Source organism: Musca autumnalis, unplaced genomic scaffold, assembly GCF_047663935.1.
Source record: "Musca autumnalis isolate F117 unplaced genomic scaffold, ASM4766393v1 scaffold_3, whole genome shotgun sequence".
NCBI lineage: Eukaryota > Metazoa > Arthropoda > Insecta > Diptera > Muscidae > Musca > Musca autumnalis.
Window position 1 is genome coordinate 231,727,623 of NW_027411866.1, and position 19,904 is coordinate 231,747,526.

Consider the following 19,904-nt stretch of genomic DNA (forward strand, 5'->3'; position numbering starts at 1 on the left):
CCATATAAACAAATAACGTATGTACCATAGCAGCTAGGAACAGGTTATTTATTATTGGATGATATAATTTTTAACCCTGACGTTGAGAGATACAAAACCAAAAACATGTTGGTGCTGCTGCAATTTTTGATGTCAAATAGCCAGGAAACAAAAAACACAACAAGAAATGTTAACTAAAAATTAAATTTAAAAAAAATCAAAACAATGCCACAACAACCGTGTGACAAAACTTTTGGCAAAAAGAAGCAATCTTTTCGATATAAAAGATGCTGGATATGTATACATATTTATATATGTATATCTAGATAGATATATGCTTGTTATTTTTATTTTTTTTATATAGATATCAAAATTTATAATTAATTAAACGCGATGATGTTGATGATGATGACAACTTCACCATCATCATGGCTGCATCATTTTTTAATTATAGAATCTAAACAAAATATATGTACAAATGTATTTATTTGAACAGAAATTCTAAATCAATTTTAAATGAAATCTATATATATAAAAATGGTGTAAAAAATGTATAGTAATTCATAAAATGAGAACGGCTAGGCCGATATCTGTAAAATTTTTTGTCAGTTATTCGTATTTTCGAGGAGAAGGTCTTTACGGAAGAAAATTTTGGAAAATCTCTCTGGAAAAGTCGGAAAATTGGAAAAATCGAAAATTGAGTTTTTGTATGAAATTTTATTGCTTAATAGCGAGACGAAGTTCGCCGGGTCCGCTAGTATGTATATAAAAAATAATTTTCTTATGTTCATACAGTGAATAAGTGAATGAAAAAACGTGACACGTTTCTTGGCACAGTGTTCAAAAAGTAATCTCTATATAAAATGTTAATAGCTTTTCAGAAATAATTATAATAACGCTTGACCCATAATCGTGTTATTTATTTAAGCATGGGAATATACATTTTCAACAAATAATAGCTAATAGTTTGTCATTTAGAAACAAAAGTTAATGAACCCAAAGTTGTCACAAATTATCATAAAATTAAGACTCAAAGTTGGAACATCTATTTAGTGAAAGTTTAAAGTTATAAATAATTAAGCAACAAATTAGAAATGCTGCATTTTGTATGCTATGCTATTTTTGAACTTGCGATAAAAAATTGAATAGTATGTTTACATTAAAGCTTTATATCAGCTTATGCGAGGTTTACTTTGACGAAATCCACTCGATTTAAACTGTCAATAGTTGTGTTCGTTTACTCAACAATTTTTACAAATTTGTACAAGTTCAGTAACTTCTTGTAATCGGCTAAGGTCGTTTGCATTGTACTGTAGAGTAAACGAACACACGTAATTCCATTGTTTAAACGTCAAATGAAATCCAATGGATTTCAGATGGAATTTCATTTGACATATACACAAAATAATTAACAGTTGAAAACCACTCAATTTCGTAAACGTACAATTACAGCACATTTAGACTGTGGCAACACTGATCTGTAGTGCGATTCTCTAACTCATTTTTTGAGTTACCGACAATTGTCGGTAAAATTAAAATGCGTATAATTTCAGTAATTACCGATGGTTTTCGGTAACTTAGCGACGAATAAAAAGCAGTCGTAAAGTTCTACCCATAGCAAGAGTGTTGTCAACTTTTATTTGAACTTTTCATTCGTAATTTTGCATTTTAATTTTACCGATTTTTGTCGGTAACTACTGGTAATCGATAACATAAGTAATAATGATTGTATTTGTTTTTAGTTATTGTGATCTCTAATATTTACTACTTGTAAAACTCTTGAGTTGGAATAAAGTTTAACAGGGTGTTTTTGTAAAAATGCTTGCCTGTCACACGAACCGTTCGTACTAAAACGTATACGTTTAAAATTTGGTTCTTGTAAAATTTTACGAACCATTCGTTTTTATCTGAAAGCTTTCGTCTATTTCATAAAAGCTTTTATATTTCAGGGTTTCCATGATACTTATTTTGTGAATTTTGCATAGGCATCTGCACGTAAAATGTGTCACTTGATGGCAACCCCGATAAACAGATGAAAAACCAAAAATAAGAAAAAATGTAATCCAATTTGTCCAAAAATAATTGTGATAATATGAAGAAACGGAGGTACATATTATTATTCGTATTCGTTCGTCTGATTTTGTTACGAAAACTAAAAAAATTACGAAAATAAAAAGCTTTCATTTGTTTGTCACACGAATACAAATGTCAACCGCTATGAAAACCAAATTGTGTCTTCGTTCATGAAATCGACGAACGAATGGGCAAAAACTTTTTACAAAAACACGCTGTAAGTATGTGTTAAAGTTTATAAAACAAAACCTGCCTTATAGTACGTTTATATATAACCGGATTTAACAAACCCACTGGGTTTCAAATGTCAATTCCATTGCTTATATTTCAAATAAATCGTCATAAAGAAGGTTAACCCTGCAAAAAGCTATAATATAAACATGGCCTTATACCCCGTTTGCACTTAACCGGATTTAATAAACCCACTGGGTTTCAAATGTCAATTCAATAGCACAAACGTCAAATAAATCCTCATAACGAATGTTAACCCGGCAAAAAGCTCCAATGCAAACGCCGTTTTAGATCATTTTATACGGGGTACTACATAGACTATGTTGGATTCAGCAAATCCAGGGGATTTAAGTTGTCGAGATAATGCACTTAATATGAGTTTATAGTCTATAAGGTAATTTATAGTACGTTTATATATTACCGGATTTAACAAACTGGGTTTTAAATGCCAATTCCATTACATATACGTCAAACAAATCCTCATAAGGCCGTCATCAGACCATCTGCTTTTTCACATGTACGTTGTCACTTTGGGTATACTAATATACAGAACAGCTGATGTCATACATGTAAAAAATCAGATGGTCTGATGACGGCCTAAAGAAGGTCAACCCTGCAAAAGGCTATAATATAAATATGGCCTTATAGTACGTTTAGATATATAAATCCACTCGATTTCAAATGTCAATTCCATAGTATACACACCAAATAAATCGTAGTTCTAAATCCATTGGATTTTATTTGACGTATATTGTATGGGATTGACAGTTTAAATCATAGTATAATTTCATAGTCTAACAGGCCTTTTTTGTGAGGATTTATGGAAATGTTATATGTAATGGAAATGACAATTTAAATCCACAGGAATTCCAAGGTTTAGAAGTACTGTGTAAACATACTATAAACCATGGTACAATAATACAGGTACAACGGCAAAAACAGCTGATTATCACATTAGTTGTAAAATTGCATTATTGAATTACATACAAAAGGTAAACAAGCAATTCACAGTAATACGTTATTTTGACGATTGGTGTCGTAAATGGCCCGATTGTTGTTATCGATGTAACACCTTCTTATTCCGCCATGCTATAAACCATAGAAATAATGACAATGTATCGATACTTTCAATAGCGCCATCGACGATTTTGTGCCTTCTCTAGCCAGACACAGATATTTATTGCAACCTTCTTTATAATGACAAAACACACGACAATTTTATGTTTGCAATTTGATGAGTTGATTTTTATGAGACTTGTTTGCGTTTGCGGCAGACACCCACCCACTTAAATGTTGAAATAGTGCATGAAAAATTATGAGAAAAGGTACATTTGTATTTAAAGCGAATTTGTTAGAGTTTATTGTCGTCGTTGCGATTCATTGCAATTGTTTTCTAAGTAAATATGACATATATTACTTTATATTTTGTATATCACAGTGGAACGTGGTTATAAAGAACATGTATCCTGTTTTCATTAAAGGTTTTGGAGGGTTTACCTCCTTCATGGGGATTTAATTGCTTAATACGAAATTGGCCTTATTTTTTTTTAATCAGGCACTAATCTAGCAGTGTTGTATTTGTGCAGAAAAATCCAACTCCACTCAAAAGTACCAAAAGTTGTTACTGCTACCACAATAGAGTATGTTTACTTTTTTTTGTTAATGCAAAAGTCGAAAAGAAAATTGCAAACTAAATCATGATTTAGATTATGCACTTATGCGATGATTAAGTTCATTATCTCGATTTGTTTGACATATATTGTATTTTCGAAATCGAGCATAGTCTAAACGAGGGTTTTATTGAAAAATGGAGAAAGAGGACAGAGGCCGAAAACACATCCAACGTTTCAGTAAAGTCGGGCGTTATTTCTGATAAAAAAAATAAGGAACATTGCGATATATGTTGCCCTTGCTCTTTTATTCTTTGATCAGAAATGACGTCCAACTTTATCGAAACGTTAAGTAAGCTGGTAAGCTTGTGAAGTAAAATAAACTCGTAATGTAGTATTTGTTTTATTGGCGCCCAACATGAGGTATGATACACGACAAAATTCTCTCATGTAGCTTTACTCTAGGTCCTGGACTAAGTAATGGCCAGTGTGATTGTTTTTAACATGTTCCATAATTTTGTAATAGCTTTTGTAAATCTTTTTCATATTCACACAGACGTTTGTGATTAAATCTTTGTCGTAAACATCATAAACTTTTGTAAGTTACATGCCATGAGTTAGAGGTCAATGTACCATTGAACGCATGCGCACATTCACACATAGGTTATTAAATCTGACATTAATTATGTGACGCATTTGTATTAGCTTTGTTGTTGATGTATGTAAGTATGAGAGAATTAAGTTTCAATGTAGTTTGACATCATCGTTATTATTGTTATTATGAACTTTGCATATACACAACATGTATGTAAAGGAAAACAGTTAAAGTACATTGTTGTTGCTATTGCCTATTTCACCCATTGTAACTTTCCCATTTCACCCATAGTTGGTGTTAATGCTCTGTTTTGGTTTTTTTTATAAACTTTACTTTCATTTCAACAACGGAGAGAGAGAGACAGTCCCTCTTCATGTATTATTTTGCTATTTCAACGTTGATTTGTTTTAACATTTATGGATACTAATCATTAACCACAACTATCATATTATATCAAGTACACACATAGAAGAAACAAATAGGTATATATCGTCACCTGAAATGCCCAAAGACGTAACCCACATGGTAACCCTTTGAGGGTTACGTCTTTGGGCATTTCAGGTGACGATATGTAGGGTGATAATGTATGTGCATTACATATGGACTTCCATAATGAAAGTTGTCACAATTGTGAGAGACGCACATGCAGTTCACTCACCACTAACACAACCCCATTTAATAATAATAATACATTAGATAATTTGTTTTCCCCCAAACCCCACCGTTTGCAGCGTGCTCTATATGTATCTGTTAAATGAAATGGGGTCAATATACAGACCACATTATAACAAACGAATATCGATAGTTATTGCTTTTTGAGTAGTTTTTTTTTCCCCAATTATTTTAACATTAAAAGTAGAAGAACAAAAAAAAAATACATCCACCCTCCTATTCGTTGATAAGCTTTGTATGGTGATTTATAATTACCAATAAATATGGGAAAGCCTTTCAATCAACTGCTAACACCTTTGACGAGTACCGATTTGATCTATAAATCATGCTGAAACAAATATTTATAATTTGTATTGCAGAAAATATTGTTAAGCTTGGGTGCCATATAAAGTCAAGTATTCTGGATTATCAACAAACTAAAAGTAAATTAGATCCTTTTGCCGAGTTAACCTTCTTTATGAGGATTTATTTGACGTCTGTGCTATGGAATTAGCATTTGAAACCCGGTTAAGTGCGAACGGGGTACAAATACGTCATTTAGTTGACAAATATTCAATAGAATTGACAACTTAAATGACACCTGTTTTTTTAAACCTGTTAGATGTAAATGCGGCTTTATAATTCGCGACTGCAATCTGGCACTAGTAGTACGTTTACATTTACGTAGATGTAAACATACTGCGCGTCCCATTTGCCTACGCATTTCAAAAGATTTCGTTTTTCGATATCGTGGGTTTATGAAGGTATTTATGGACATCTAAACGTGACGTGACTTTAGTTCTGTACGATAACTCAAAAGTTTGTACAAATTTGTACAAACTTTCACAAAATGTTGTTCGACAACAAACTTGTTCAGTAAAAGAGAAATGAGAAGTACTCGCAAGTAGTTGCAAGAACTCGCATATACTTTTTACTTGCGAAGTTATGGGTACTTTACACAATATGTTTTTTGCATATGAGTTGTCACTTTGCATATACATTTTGTATGGGAGAAGTGACAACTCATATGTAAAAAACATATCGTGTAAAGTACCCATTATCGAACAGGCCTTTTATCAAGGCATTTTGGCATTTAGAATAATTGAACTGGATATTGAACTATGAACTAGATTACTGAACCAGTTCAGTTTAAAGAGCTGAACTATTGAACTAGATATTTCAAATTAACTATTGGTCTGTTCCTTTACTTTTAAAAATAGTAAAAGTAGCAAAGGTAGTTAAAGTTGCAAACTGCCCTCATATCAATTGTATGCTTACATGAAGTAAAGGAACGCTTTTCGAGTAAAAAGTGGTAAAACTTGAAGATTCTTGCACGTAAAGGAACAGAGCTTATATTATACAACTCTAATGTTGGCGGAATATAAAGAAAGATCTAAGCGTGGGTTTATCAAGGAAATTTTGGCCGGATATAAAGAGGAATCTAAGCGCTGATTTATCAAGGAAAGTTTGGTCGGATATAAGGAGGCATCTAAGCGTGGATTTATCAAGGAAATTTTGGTCGGATATATAGAGGCATCTAAGCGTGGATTTATCAAGGAAATTTTGGTCGGATATAAAGAGGCATCTAAGCGTGGGTTTACCAAGGCATTTTTGGTCGGATATAAAGAGGCATCTAAGCGTGGATTTATCAAGGCATTTTTGGTCGGATATAAAAAGGCATCTAAGCGTGGGTTTATCAATGTATTTTTGGTGGGATATAAAGAGGCATCTAAGCGTGGATTTATCAAGACATTTTTGGTCGGATATAAAGAGGCATCTAAGCGTGGGTTTATCAAGGCATTTTTGGTCGGATGTAAAGAGGCATCTAAGCATGGGTTTATCAAGGCATTTTTGGTCGGATATAAATAGGCATCTGTGCGTGGGTTTATCAAGGCATTTTGGGGGAGTATTAAGGGGCATCTAAGCGTGGACTTATCAAGGCATTTTTGGTCGGATATAAATAATCATCTGTGCGTGGGTTTATCAAGGCATTTTGGGGGAGTATTAAGGGGCATCTAAGCGTGGATTTATCAAGGCATTTTGGGGAATATAAGGAGCCTTCTGAACGTGGGTTTGTCAAGGCATTTTTTATTAAAGAGGCCTCTTAGCGTAAATTTGTCAAAGCATTTTGTATGCACATTAAATACTTTTGAATAATTTATGTTTTTGCTTTTTTTTCTAAAAGTGGCCAACAATATGTCGACAGAAGTTAGAAAACGTACAAAAATTGTTTTCAAAAATAACATTAAACGAGAGAAACAAAACATAAATCTCAAGTGATTAATATTGCACACATAAACTGACTAATGGCGCTATATAAAAGAAAACTGCCACTTGTTCGTTTTTGGTTTGACTAATTTTTTGAAATACCATTAATGCCTGTCTATGGCTGAGTTTTTTTTTTCATTTTCATTTAATAATAAAGACTGGCACTGCGCCAACAAATGACATACAAATATAAAATATATGTATATAATATTATTAAATAAAAATAAAAGTTGTTGTTTACTGTGGACCAGTTAACTTAAGTATATAACAAAATTACTTAGACAGAAAAGAATTTTGGATAGTTTTCAAATTGAAAAATTAGGAAATGATAATGTTTTAATAAATTATGATTAAAGGCCATTTTGAAATAGGCTAAGATCAGATGAACCATATTTCTATATGCTAAATGACTCATCATAATATAATTCGTATAGCAAAAAAAAATTACGTCAACATTTTTGTTTTTATTACACATTTATTTATCTTTCTTAACGAAAATGTCTTTCAACTTTTGTATACCCGTTGTTGGTTGGTTGAATGCTTGAATGAATTTATTTATTTATTCCGCCACTGAGTTGCATTATGGATACCATATAAGTATCGACAATCTCTAAATCACATCTAGTATGTTAAGCAAAATTCTGATTGTAATTATTATTCCTTCATGGAAACAAAAAAAAATCGTCATCATATACTCAACTTGAGCAACAACAAACAAACGTGTCAAATTTCAAAACTTGGCGCAAACACAATACTTGATGAACAATCAAATCGTGTGGTTGTATGTTTGCAATAGTAAAATGTGGCGGTATCGGTTTTTTTCTTTAAATGTTTAAGACTATAGGCCTTGATTGGAAATTGTTATCATAGTAGATACGAAAGGAAGGGAGTCGGGAAATGTTGATTTCAATTTTGAGAATATTGTTTAGTGACTAAACGGATTGAAAATAGTACATTGTTTGGGAAATGTATCTTATATACAAGTAAATATTTTTCAAATATTTTTAAGAATCAACAGGTCTCTGGAAACTGTCAGCATCAAAACCATAATCCTGAATCATTTTACCTACCATGTTAAAATTAGAGCTTTTTGCCGGGTTAACCTTCTTTATGGAGAATTGACATTTGAAATTCAGTAAATGTATTAAAACCGATTATATGTAAACCTACTATAAGGCAATTGCCATCTGACAACACCTAACAGGTCATGACCCAATTAACAGGTCCCACAGCAAAAACAGCTGATGGCGATTTGAGCTGTGAGAACAAACTATAGCTTTGTTCCTTTACGTTAAAGTATTACCATTGTTAACTCAGAAAGCGTTCTCTAACCCCTAAAAGTAGCAAAACTTGAAGCAAAATTTAAGAGAGATCATGCGAAAATGGCTTTCTCTTTTACTACTTTCTGCTCGACAAATTTCGTGGTGTAACAAGTGGAAAATCTGCCAAACTGTCAAACAGTGATTTGACAATTAAGGCAAAAGTTCAACACGCACTGTCAAAGCAAAATAAAAAATTTAAACCAGTGAAATATAAAAGAGTGAACTTTATTTTGTTTATTTGTTGTTATTTTTTAAAACAGCCATGTTTGTTTTTTTTTTAATTGCTGCCAGATCTACTATTTTACTTTTGTGCAAAATTTGTACGTTAGAGAAATTGTTACAGTTCTCTTTTTTGCTACTTTTACCATTAGAAAAGTAAAGGAACAAAGCTTTTTATGATTGAATCACAGTGCAAAGAGTAAACAAACATTAACGCATTTTTTGACGTTTAAAGTAGAAAATCTTGATCAGCTGTTTTTGTCGATTTTATTGCCATTCCAGAAAATATTTCTACACAAAAAATGTTGAAATAGCTATAAATGTTGATGTGCATTGTATATTTGTATTTTAATCTTATCTAACTTCCACTTATCATGAGTTTGCATTAACGGTCCTTTTGCCGTCGTTAGCGTTGTTGTGTTTCTTGTTCAATTATTAAAATGTTTTCTTTTTATCTGCGACATTATTAAATGATAATCACCATACAATTTCACTTATAAGCAAATGAGTAAAAATGGAAAAAAATCAGGTGTCACATCCGATGAGTCATATCCGATATGGACTGTAGACTTCGACATCGATTTTTGTAGATTAAAGGAGGGACTTCACCTTACACCAATGATTTCAGATCGATTAATGTCCAAACTTTATGACATGAAACTTCTATACATACATAGTAAGTGTGTACACATGTGATATTTTTATAGCAATAAATCACATTTTTGACGATATAAAAATCATAATTATTACTTTAACATTTTAATACCATTATTGAATGTCCATATCGGTAAATGATAACAAAAATTGTGCAAATCCTCTACGAAAATAAGTTTAGAAAATATTAAAATGTTTTGATGAAATTGTGACACATTTCTAAAATATTATCGGTGATATTTCGTAAGGGAATTAACTAACAAATTGCGTGTGCCTGTTGTACGGCCGTATTACCCAAAGGTAAATATCTTAATCAAACAAACTCGTAAAAAAATCATGAATTTATAAAAGTGGACGATATAAATGCAATACCTATTTAATATATGGTCTGTTCCAGAACTGCAAGAATCTACTAATTTTTACTATTTTTCCCGATAACATAAAGGAAAAAATGTTATCGTAGTAAAAAATAGTAGATTCTTGCAGGTTCAGATCAATTAGTTTATGACTGCGTGATTCCACCAATCCATTGGACATTCCAAATTGTAGGTATGTAAGAAAAGGTGAATGAAATTTTCGTTATGATATGGATATACTTTCAGCTTTGTAGGATACTATAGACTAAATAAGGAAGGATTTTCTCTTATACTAACTTCGATTGCTTCCCAATTACGTAGCAGTTCAAACCAAGCAAGCATACAATTAGCTGCCGCCTTGAGATTTTTAGCTGTATGATCATTTCAAGGTGTCCTAGCCTTTTTTTAGCCTTCTTTTTAACCATGGGGAGGTCAACTTTTTAACCATGGGGAGGTCAACTTTTTGTAAAATACTTTGGAAGGTGATCAATGCATTGGAAGACAACGTATGTTCATCATGGATTAATGTAGAAATGGAACAGGAGGATATTCGATTATCATTCATATTTAAATCATTTTTATCACAAGTATGGTATCCCGGGTGTGTAGATGGAACGCACGTCCGTCTCACCAAACCCCGGGAAGAAGTCCTTTATTACAATCGAAAAGGTTATTTTAGCTTAAACGTAATGATTGTAAGTAAAAATTCATTTTGTCGATTTTTGATGCTAATGTATGGATTTTACTGAGGTATGTGACCACAGATGAAAATAAGAGCCGTCGATGCCTCTAAGGCTGGTTCTTGTCACGATTCATTTGTTTGATTGGTAAGTAGTGCAAAAAACTACTACAAAGATTTGTATGGCCATGGACGAAACTGCTGGTTGCTCGGTGATTCAGGGTATGGATTAGAACCCTATATGATGACACCTTATATGATGACACCCTATATATGACACCAGTTCGGTACCAATCAACATCGATTTAACAAACGTCACAGTTCTGCTCGAAATATTATAGAAAGGACTATAGGCAATTTGAAAAGTCGTTTCAGATGTTTGCAAATGACACTTGCTTATGAACCAGTTAAGGTATCATTATGCGCTTTGCATAATATTTGCAAAAAATTCAATTTGCCTATGGATGAGCAAGTTCTACCACCATCCCCAGACAAAAATGATACCGAATCTGAAGAAATAGCAAACAGTGTTGATGGAGCTAGAGTAAGAGACAAAATTTGTCGCTCATTATCATCATAACAAATTTAAATTTCTTCTAACAAAACGAAATTCAGTTTTTATTAATAAAAAAAATTCAGTACAATCTTTAAAAACTAAAAATATTTCATACAAATTCATTTTATGTTATTAGGTACTTGGGTACTTGATATCAATCGATACACATTTTGTTTAATTTCTACCAGCAAATAAATCGGTTTTATATTGCTCCAACTCAATTGCTTTTAATTTCAACTCATTTCTTGTTACTAAATCTTTCTCAATCCGCAAATTGTGTCTTCTAGCTTCTTGTATTTCTTCCTTTTTCAATGACGCAATTGGTCAAGCTTATTTTCCATTTTTTGCAGACGAAGTTTTATGTCCATCAAATATCTTCGATCTGTAACTGCTTCCTCACGAAGGCTTTTAATTTCCTTGGCAACACTTTTCAAATTTTTGCACTCTTCTTGCATTAAAAGTTCTACATCCGGACCAGATCTATTCTTCTTCTTCTTTGGAGTGGGTGTAATATCCGAGTTAACTGACGACGATATTGATTGATTCGACGTTGGTGAATTACATTGCTCTAAAAACAGCTCTGTTGGCGACTTTGCAGCAGATCTTAGAAGTTCCAAAAGTATTTGTACCGTTTATACCTCCCACAGCGGAGTATAGTCCACAAATAACGGCAATGCGTTCCTCCAATGGGGTGATAACATATTTTTTTATATTGTCCTCCTCCGGTTGTTTTACATTCGAGTTTGTTGTGTGCAAGTTTTGTCTTCACATTGCGTCTCCAATCGGTCCATGTCTGTAAAAACCAAAACACGTTGAGCACTGGTGTATGTAGACATATGGAAAATACTTACCTTGCTCCACTCTTGCATACTTCTTATTTGGGGTCCACAGGAATTTAGTGATTCTGTTAACTCACTCCACAATTGATGCTAAGTAGCTTTATCCTTCTTGGTGTAGCCGGTAGCAACATCAGGATGTTTTTCCATAAACTCGATGAAAATTTCATCATGTGCATTACTTTTGCGAGGGCACCTAAATAGAAATGCTTTTATTATTCCCATTATTGTAAAAAATTACAAATTGTTACTTACATTTTCTTCTACTGCTGCCTTTTTATTTTGTTTACCAAAAAACAAACGTCAATGGCGCTTTGCAGACGAAAGTTGTGTTACCAGATAGTTAAATTTCAAGTCAACACCTTATATGCACACTTACATTTTAAGCATAATACCCATCCAGCAACACTCTTTTTTCGATGTTGTTTTCAATCAGCTGTTTTCAACAAGTGAGAACATATTTAACAGAAAAAATCTAACAAATTTAAGTACTTCAAAGATAATTGAATTTTTTATACAAAATTAACTTATTTTTGATACTGTAAATGCATAATATTGTTACGGAATTAGATTTAACTAATCTCCGTGTAGACGTTGTTTTATTCCCCGATACGATTTGTACCAAATAAAACAGGGTTCGTTTTAGATTACGTTTCTACAATGCTTTATTTACTTTATTACACTTATTCAGAACCGACTTTAATTACAGAGCACACAGCAAGTCTCTAGTTAGCACGCAGCTCTTATTTAACCGATCTGTTCAGTTCAACGCTTAAAACACAACTCACTCAATGTTGCCATTCGTAACTCTATTTATACCCAAAATCTCCTTGGTCTAGAAATATCTAGAAATATGGCAACAACTCGAATCTGTGCAGCGAACACACAGACGCACATTCGCACTAAGCGAACATCCATACAAGCACAGTAATGACGTAACTACAACAACAAACAACTACACGAAATACAAGAAGTAGGAACTAAACGATAATTACATTATTGTTGCAAAACAAAACAAACAAAAGAACATTAACAAAAGGTAATGTAACGACTAGAATGATGAAGAGAGTTCTACATGGTAGTTGTTGTTGCTTAAATAAAGTAACTGCGTAATAAAAACTTTACGTTACAATTCAAATTTTTAAATTAACGGAAATTAAACTAAACTAACTTAAACCTATCAGTTACATTCGTAACATTGCCTCCCGCTTAAGCCTGTTCGTCCCGAATAGGCACAGTTCCCTCTCGGTGGTATGGGCATTGGTAACACTGCCTCCCGCTTAAGCCTGTTCCTCTTGACTAGATGCAGTTCTCGTTCTGTAGTGGTGGCAACTGATTTAGATGTACCCTCTACTGCGTCAGCTTTGGACTCTTGCTCTTCTGGACGACGTTGCTTTCTCTCCAGGAATCGCGATGCTATACCTTCTTTCTTCGTGGTCACCTTCCTAAGTGCCACCTGGTCTTCCTCGGACTTGCCCTTCCTTGCTGTACGGCCGCTTTTCGATAGACCTTTCCTCGACGTACATCTTCTCTTTTTCCTCCTCGTCGCGAGATTTTTCCACTTTCCTACGGGCCAATTGTCAGCGGCTTCCACCCTCAGCGTACGGACATCTACAGCGATCTCGTCGGATTCTGCACTTTGGCGATGCTTGCTTTTCTCGTTGTAGCCCACATTTATCGGTATTTCCACATAGGACCAAGTCATCACACGGTGCTTTATGTCCAGGTTGATGTCGAAGGCAATCATAAAGTCCACGCCAAGTATAACTTCGTCCACAATATCGGCCACTATAAAATCGAAATTTACCGATTTCCTACCCATACTTAGCCTTTGGTAGGCCTTTCCATGCACCGGGGTCTTCTCGCCTGTGGCCGTCCGCAATTTGACTCCATTTAACGGCAATACCTTCCCTTTTACCAAATCCGGTCTAATAATGGACTTTGTTGCACCGGTGTCCAATGTCAAGGTACGCAATACACCATTGACGAAGCCTTTAACCGTTAAGTTGTGATTCTTCTGCTGGACTATGGCTATAGAGATTGTGGGACCATCATTTTCATCCTCTGCCAGCAGCGTCTCGTGATTGACGGAATTCCCTTTATTTGATTCACCTGATGTCACCCTTTCCAGATTCTTGGCCACCGGTTGGTCGTCGCTTTTTGAAGGCGGTGAGGTGGATCTGGGCCTTGCTTGTCTCAATCTGCATTCTCGGGTCAAGTGTCCAGTTTTCCGACAGTTATAACAAGTTTTTCTCGTTTTTCCAGCCCCTCGTTTCACACGCATTAGTGCATCTTTCAGATGATCGACCACGGTCTGGGAATTGTTGTCCTCAACTTCCAGCCTCCTCACGTTGTAAGCTTTAGGTTTCACCAGCATCCTCGCGGTTTCTTGGGCCAGGGCAAAGGACACGGTTTCTGCAAATGTTCCTATCGGTGCCGCATACGTCGCAAATTTTATCTCTGGATCATGAATACCACTTGCAAATGTCTCAATCTTTATGCGGTCCACCAATGGATGTGTCTCTCCTGGATATGCCAACTGCGCCAACCGCTCTATATCAGCCGCAAAGTCTTGTAAAGTCTCATTTGGCTTCCTTTGATTTCCAGTTCCGACATTTTCTTCTCAAGGTTCACAAATTTCTCATCATGGGCCAGAACTTTCTCGTCAACAGACAAAATCTTTTTATCCAACTCTTTCATTTGTACCTCCACGTTTTCTACTCTCTTTTCAATCACCATCGTGATGTTCTCGAGTTTCTCGTTAATTTTTCTAGAATTCTCTTCCAACTCCTCTTTTAAGTTTCTTGAATTTTCTTCAAACATCCTAGAATTTTCTGCCATTAAGTTTTCGGTGATTTTTCTAGAGTTCTCCTCCAACTTTTCCTCTAATTTTCTGGAATTTTCTTAATTTTTCTTATTCATTTCCAGCATCATCATAGCCAGCATTGATTTCAAATCGTCACCCCTGGCAGCTACCGACGAAACTTCCTCAACGCTGGATTCGCCCTTTGCCGATAACTCGACTTCCTCCTTCTCGAACTCATATTCATCGATGTTCATTCCACGGCGCTCGAACTCTTCCAACAAGCGTTTTTGTAGTTCGGCCTTGTTGCCAGTAGAACACAACTCCAACTTACTTAGCTCCTTCTTCAAGTCTTCCACTCGTAGATCCTTAAACTTCATTGTAGGATGATCGTAATCTCACTGCTGACACCAATTGTTACGGAATTAGATTTAACTAATCTCCGTGTAGACGTTGTTTTATTCCCCGATACGATTTGTACCAAATAAAACAGGGTTCGTTTTAGATTACGTTTCTACAATGCTTTATTTACTTTATTACACTTATTCAGAACCGACTTTAATTACAGAGCACACAGCAAGTCTCTAGTTAGCACGCAGCTCTTATTTAACCGATCTGTTCAGTTCAACGCTTAAAACACAACTCACTCAATGTTGCCATTCGTAACTCTATTTATACCCAAAATCTCCTTGGTCTAGAAATATGGCAACGACTCGAATCTGTGCAGCGAACACACAGACGCACATTCGCACTAAGCGAACATCCATACAAGCACAGTAATGACGTAACTACAACAACAAACAACTACACGAAATACAAGAAGTAGGAACTAAACGATAATTACATTATTGTTGCAAAACAAAACAAACAAAAGAACATTAACAAAAGGTAATGTAACGACTAGAATGATGAAGAGAGTTCTACATGGTAGTTGTTGTTGCTTAAATAAAGTAGCTGCGTAATAAAAACTTTACGTTACAATTCAAATTTTTAAATTAACGGAAATTAAACTAAACTAACTTAAACCTATCAGTTACATTCGTAACAATATATAAGAAAACATATTAGTATTTTATCGTATGGAATTTTTTATTTGCATGTTTTGTTCGTATATGTAAAAAATAAGAATTCACTTGGCTCTCGCCATCAAATTGAAAGTGTGTTGGATACACCTGTGTTAGGGGAGAAGTGAGTTACAGAAATGCTTCAGGTGTGTACGTTTCACTTCGACTGCTGAAGTGAATGTCAGAACAGGCCCGATAATTTTATTGTTATTTTTTAATTATAATAAATTTTTCAATAAATAAATAAATTTAAATTATTAGCATGAATACGGACCAAAATGGATCTAGGCCAATCATGTAACCAAATTAAAAATTAAATTTATTTTCGGACCAAATCTGGTCCGAAATGCCCAAAACGGGAACGCTGCTCTCTTGTGATATTGTTCCTCTTTGAGAAATTAAGTTCCAAATGTCGTCTGATATCTATTTTTCTCTGTTCGTTCATCGTTCACAGTAGGTGTGTTCAGCATATTCTGTGGGTACTATGATGTTGTGTCGTACATTGCACTTGAATCGAGCTATTATCACACATTCAGATATTGTTTTCCATGTCTGCAACGACGTCTTAGCGTTCATTGACATTATGATCCCAGCTCCGCTTACACCACCATTTTCTTGTAGCATATTTGCCGTTTTTTGTGAGAAGTTCATCGCTTACTCCATCTCATTTCGCTTATACCTAAGACTACGATTTTATACGATGCTGCTGTTATAACTGTGCAAGCCTCAATATTTCACGAAAAGTTTGTACATTCCATTGCGCAATGCGAGTCCCTATTTCGTGTGTCAAAGGTCATTGCCATAAGATATCTTATGGATATCCTGTTCTTGTTCATTTTGCCTTGTGTTAGTTTAATTAATCTATGTTAATGTTTTTCATTCCAGTCGGTCGGTCTGTTATCTAACGTTTCCTAGAAACAACGACTCTTGGTTGGGGTCCTTGCCATTTTCCTCTGGCACTATCCCATGTCATTCTTATTTTGTGTTATCCTCATGTGTTGGTGTTGCTGCCGAGGTTGTTCTTGTGAAGGGGACCAGGCAAGACACTCCCTCTTCATTTCTCAATTGGGTTTGGGACCGGCTATTGTATATTGTTTTATTTGTAAATGTATTTTTTCATCGCGAAGTACATATGGGTTGTCACTTTTTATATACAAAATGTATACGCAAAGTGACAACACATATGAAAAATAACATATCGTGCAAAGTACCCATTAGAGAGTGGTGTAGGGTATCTTTTTGTTGTACTTTTTCTCAATGAATCAATTTGTTGAATTTCGTTCATAAAATCGTGATGTCATCTCAAAATTAATTTCGATTTTTTTTAATTTATTCTTTTTTTCAAATTAATTTTTAAAATATTCAACCTATGCGCTTATACATATGTATACGAATGTGTGTCATTAAAATTAAGGTTGTTGGATGATGGTAAAAGTTAAGAATTTATAAATAATTTAATATTTTGGACATTGAAGACAGTAACGACAACAAAAGCAACACCATCATAAAAAGGGTTTACTAATTTGCATAATTTTATTGTAGAGTCTCCGTGTGTGTGAATATGAATATTTCCATTGGCATGTTTAAAAAACTGATCCCATTGTTATTTTGTTTTTGTTTTTTTTTTTTAAGAATCTAGCCGCGAACCATACACGGCTCCTACAAAAAGTTATGCGCGTGTCTGTCCAATTTATTGGCTTGACTTGGTGGCTCGTCTGCCATCGGAGTCAATTAAGAAAAAAGGCGAAAACTATTTTGAATTTTTGGAATTCTTGTAGTACGTTGTTGTTTGTTTTTTTTTTCAAAGAATTCTCCAAAATGGGGCTTAACACATATTTATCATTTTCTTTTGTTTTTGCGTTTTTTTTCTTTAAAATAAATTCTTTTTCGCCTTTTGTAAATATTTGTCACATAACGTCAACATTGTGTGACGTTATATTGTTTGATTTATGTTTTATTTGAGCATTGGTACAGGAAATATGTTTTTGTATATTTTTTGAAGGTGTTAAGATTTTGTTGATGATTTATTTCAAGGTTAAATAAATATTTAAAAAATGTTTTGTTTTTTTTATATGTACATATATATTTTCTTAATTATGAGTTCGGAAGAGATTTCTTCATAATTAAAAATATCTAATTTTGTGATATCATTCTTGTGGTAAATTTTGAAATGTTTCTATACAGATCTTGACTAAAAAATTAATTGGAAAACTTTTGTCAACAAAAGAGGTTATATGTACTAAGTTGAGAGCATGGTGTAATAAGAAGGTGTTACATCAGATCATGCAAAACGTCAAATTTGCTCACAATAATACATTACTGTGAATTGCATGTTTACATTTTGTATGTGATTTTATTCACAATAATGCATTTTGATGAGTATAGTACACATTGACAAGCAAAACTGACAGTCATCGAGGTTTGTTTCGTGAATATCAAAGCCTAATTGAAAAATTTCTTTTATAATCTCTAAATAATATCGTAAATATTGTATTTCAAACGTTTTTTGCTAAATAAAAGTTGTTATTTGCCGGAAAATTGTCCTTAAAGTACGTTGACTGTCAGTTTTGACTGTTAGTGTGTACTACCCTTTAAGAGAATAATAAAACAATCCAACAATTCCCATGATGAAATAATAAGGTGGCGTAAAACGACCAGCTGATTGGTTTCAATCTGTCAATTTTTTGGTTATTGTGAATAAATTGTATGAAAATGTAAACAAACATTTTGACACATTGAAGAATTTTTAGGTAAATCAGAGTTGTATTTGTGCTACTTACGTGACCTGTTAAATAGATCTTGAACAATTCCCTGATGATGACTATCGATGATAGTCGAAATATCAGAAAAATAAATCAAAGGTCAAAATTAGTTTCATAATTTTGTAGTACATTTATATTGTACTGCATTTAGTAAATCTACAAGATTTAATTTGTCAATTCCATTGCATTTTCGTAAAATAAATCCTCATAAAAGTGGTTATTTTATAGCTTCAAAGTAAAATTTAAAAGCTTTCTACGACAACCCATCAATTTTAGATTTTTTTCATTTTCTTAAGTCTTTAATGCGAATGCATTTCATTTAAGAATAGAAAAAAGCCTGACAATCATCATGCTGATGAGAATTAGTGAATATTTTTCTACAGAATAATGACACAATTGTGGGTTGAAAATGCAAATGCCTAAAAAACAAAATAGCAAAATAAAAAAAAACACCCAAAGAATGTTTGCAACATGCAGCGGATGCGGTTTTTCTTTTGGCCTCTACTTTAACGATACAACTGTCTGTCTGCCCATTTATGTGTGGCTGTGTGCACTTGTCTAATATTATGTCAATTTATTATTTTTATGTATGCGAACAAGTAATGTACCTCCTCTTTCCTCTCTGTAACTTGTTGCACCACAGATGGATGCTTGGCAGGCAGCCTGTAAATCTGTTGGCGTTTGCATCTGATATTCATTTCGTTTTCTTCCCAAGTAATCTATAAAAGAATAAGAAAAGAAAAAATGCGTTAATAATAGAATAGTACTACAAAAGAATAAATTGTTGATGAAAACTTGCAAATACACAGAAACAAGTTTTTATTTCAGGTGGTTTTTCTCGTATTTTTTGTTGAGGCGTTTGTAGTCTTTTCAGATTAGCAGCCACCCGAGAGGCAGCAAGAAACGTTAAACGCCAAAAGAAAGATCAGAAAAAACATATAATCAACAATGAAAACAAATATCTATGTACCCATGTATTCGCAAAACGAGACAAGGGTGAAGGGCATTTGCAAAGATATTTTCATTCTTTCTGCAGTGCAACAGGTGTGACGTAAACTTTCAAATTGTGCACACCGACCGACATGCCGCCACCTACCTATTTTTGTATAACCACACATGAAAAATAACCATACAACAGCATTTTTACAGTAATGACAAAATTGTACAATGCTGTTGGAAAGAATAGCATAGGATAAGGAGCACGATTAAATAATAAGGTGGCGTAAAGCTGGGTACACATTGTCAG

General features: G+C 33.9%; 2 protein-coding genes across 12 annotated transcripts in view; one reads left to right on the top strand and one right to left on the bottom strand.

Moving 5' to 3' along the window:
* Window positions 1-19,904, top strand: part of LOC141399115 (CKLF-like MARVEL transmembrane domain-containing protein 4) — a 58,210-nt gene that overhangs the window by 11,939 nt on the left and 26,367 nt on the right. The gene's annotated exons all lie outside the window — the stretch shown is intronic.
* Window positions 11,781-19,904, bottom strand: part of LOC141399114 (uncharacterized) — an 85,436-nt gene continuing 77,312 nt past the window's right edge. For all 7 annotated transcript variants that reach the window (XM_073977250.1, XM_073977249.1, XM_073977248.1 and 4 more), the window contains 2 exons: window positions 12,045-19,377; window positions 11,781-11,986 (listed from right to left, as the gene is read on the bottom strand). In XM_073977250.1, coding sequence (XP_073833351.1) covers window positions 13,210-14,406 — 1,197 coding nt within the window. In that variant the 5' untranslated portion in view covers window positions 14,407-19,377 and the 3' untranslated portion in view covers window positions 11,781-11,986; window positions 12,045-13,209. The remainder of the gene's footprint in view (window positions 11,987-12,044; window positions 19,378-19,904) is intronic.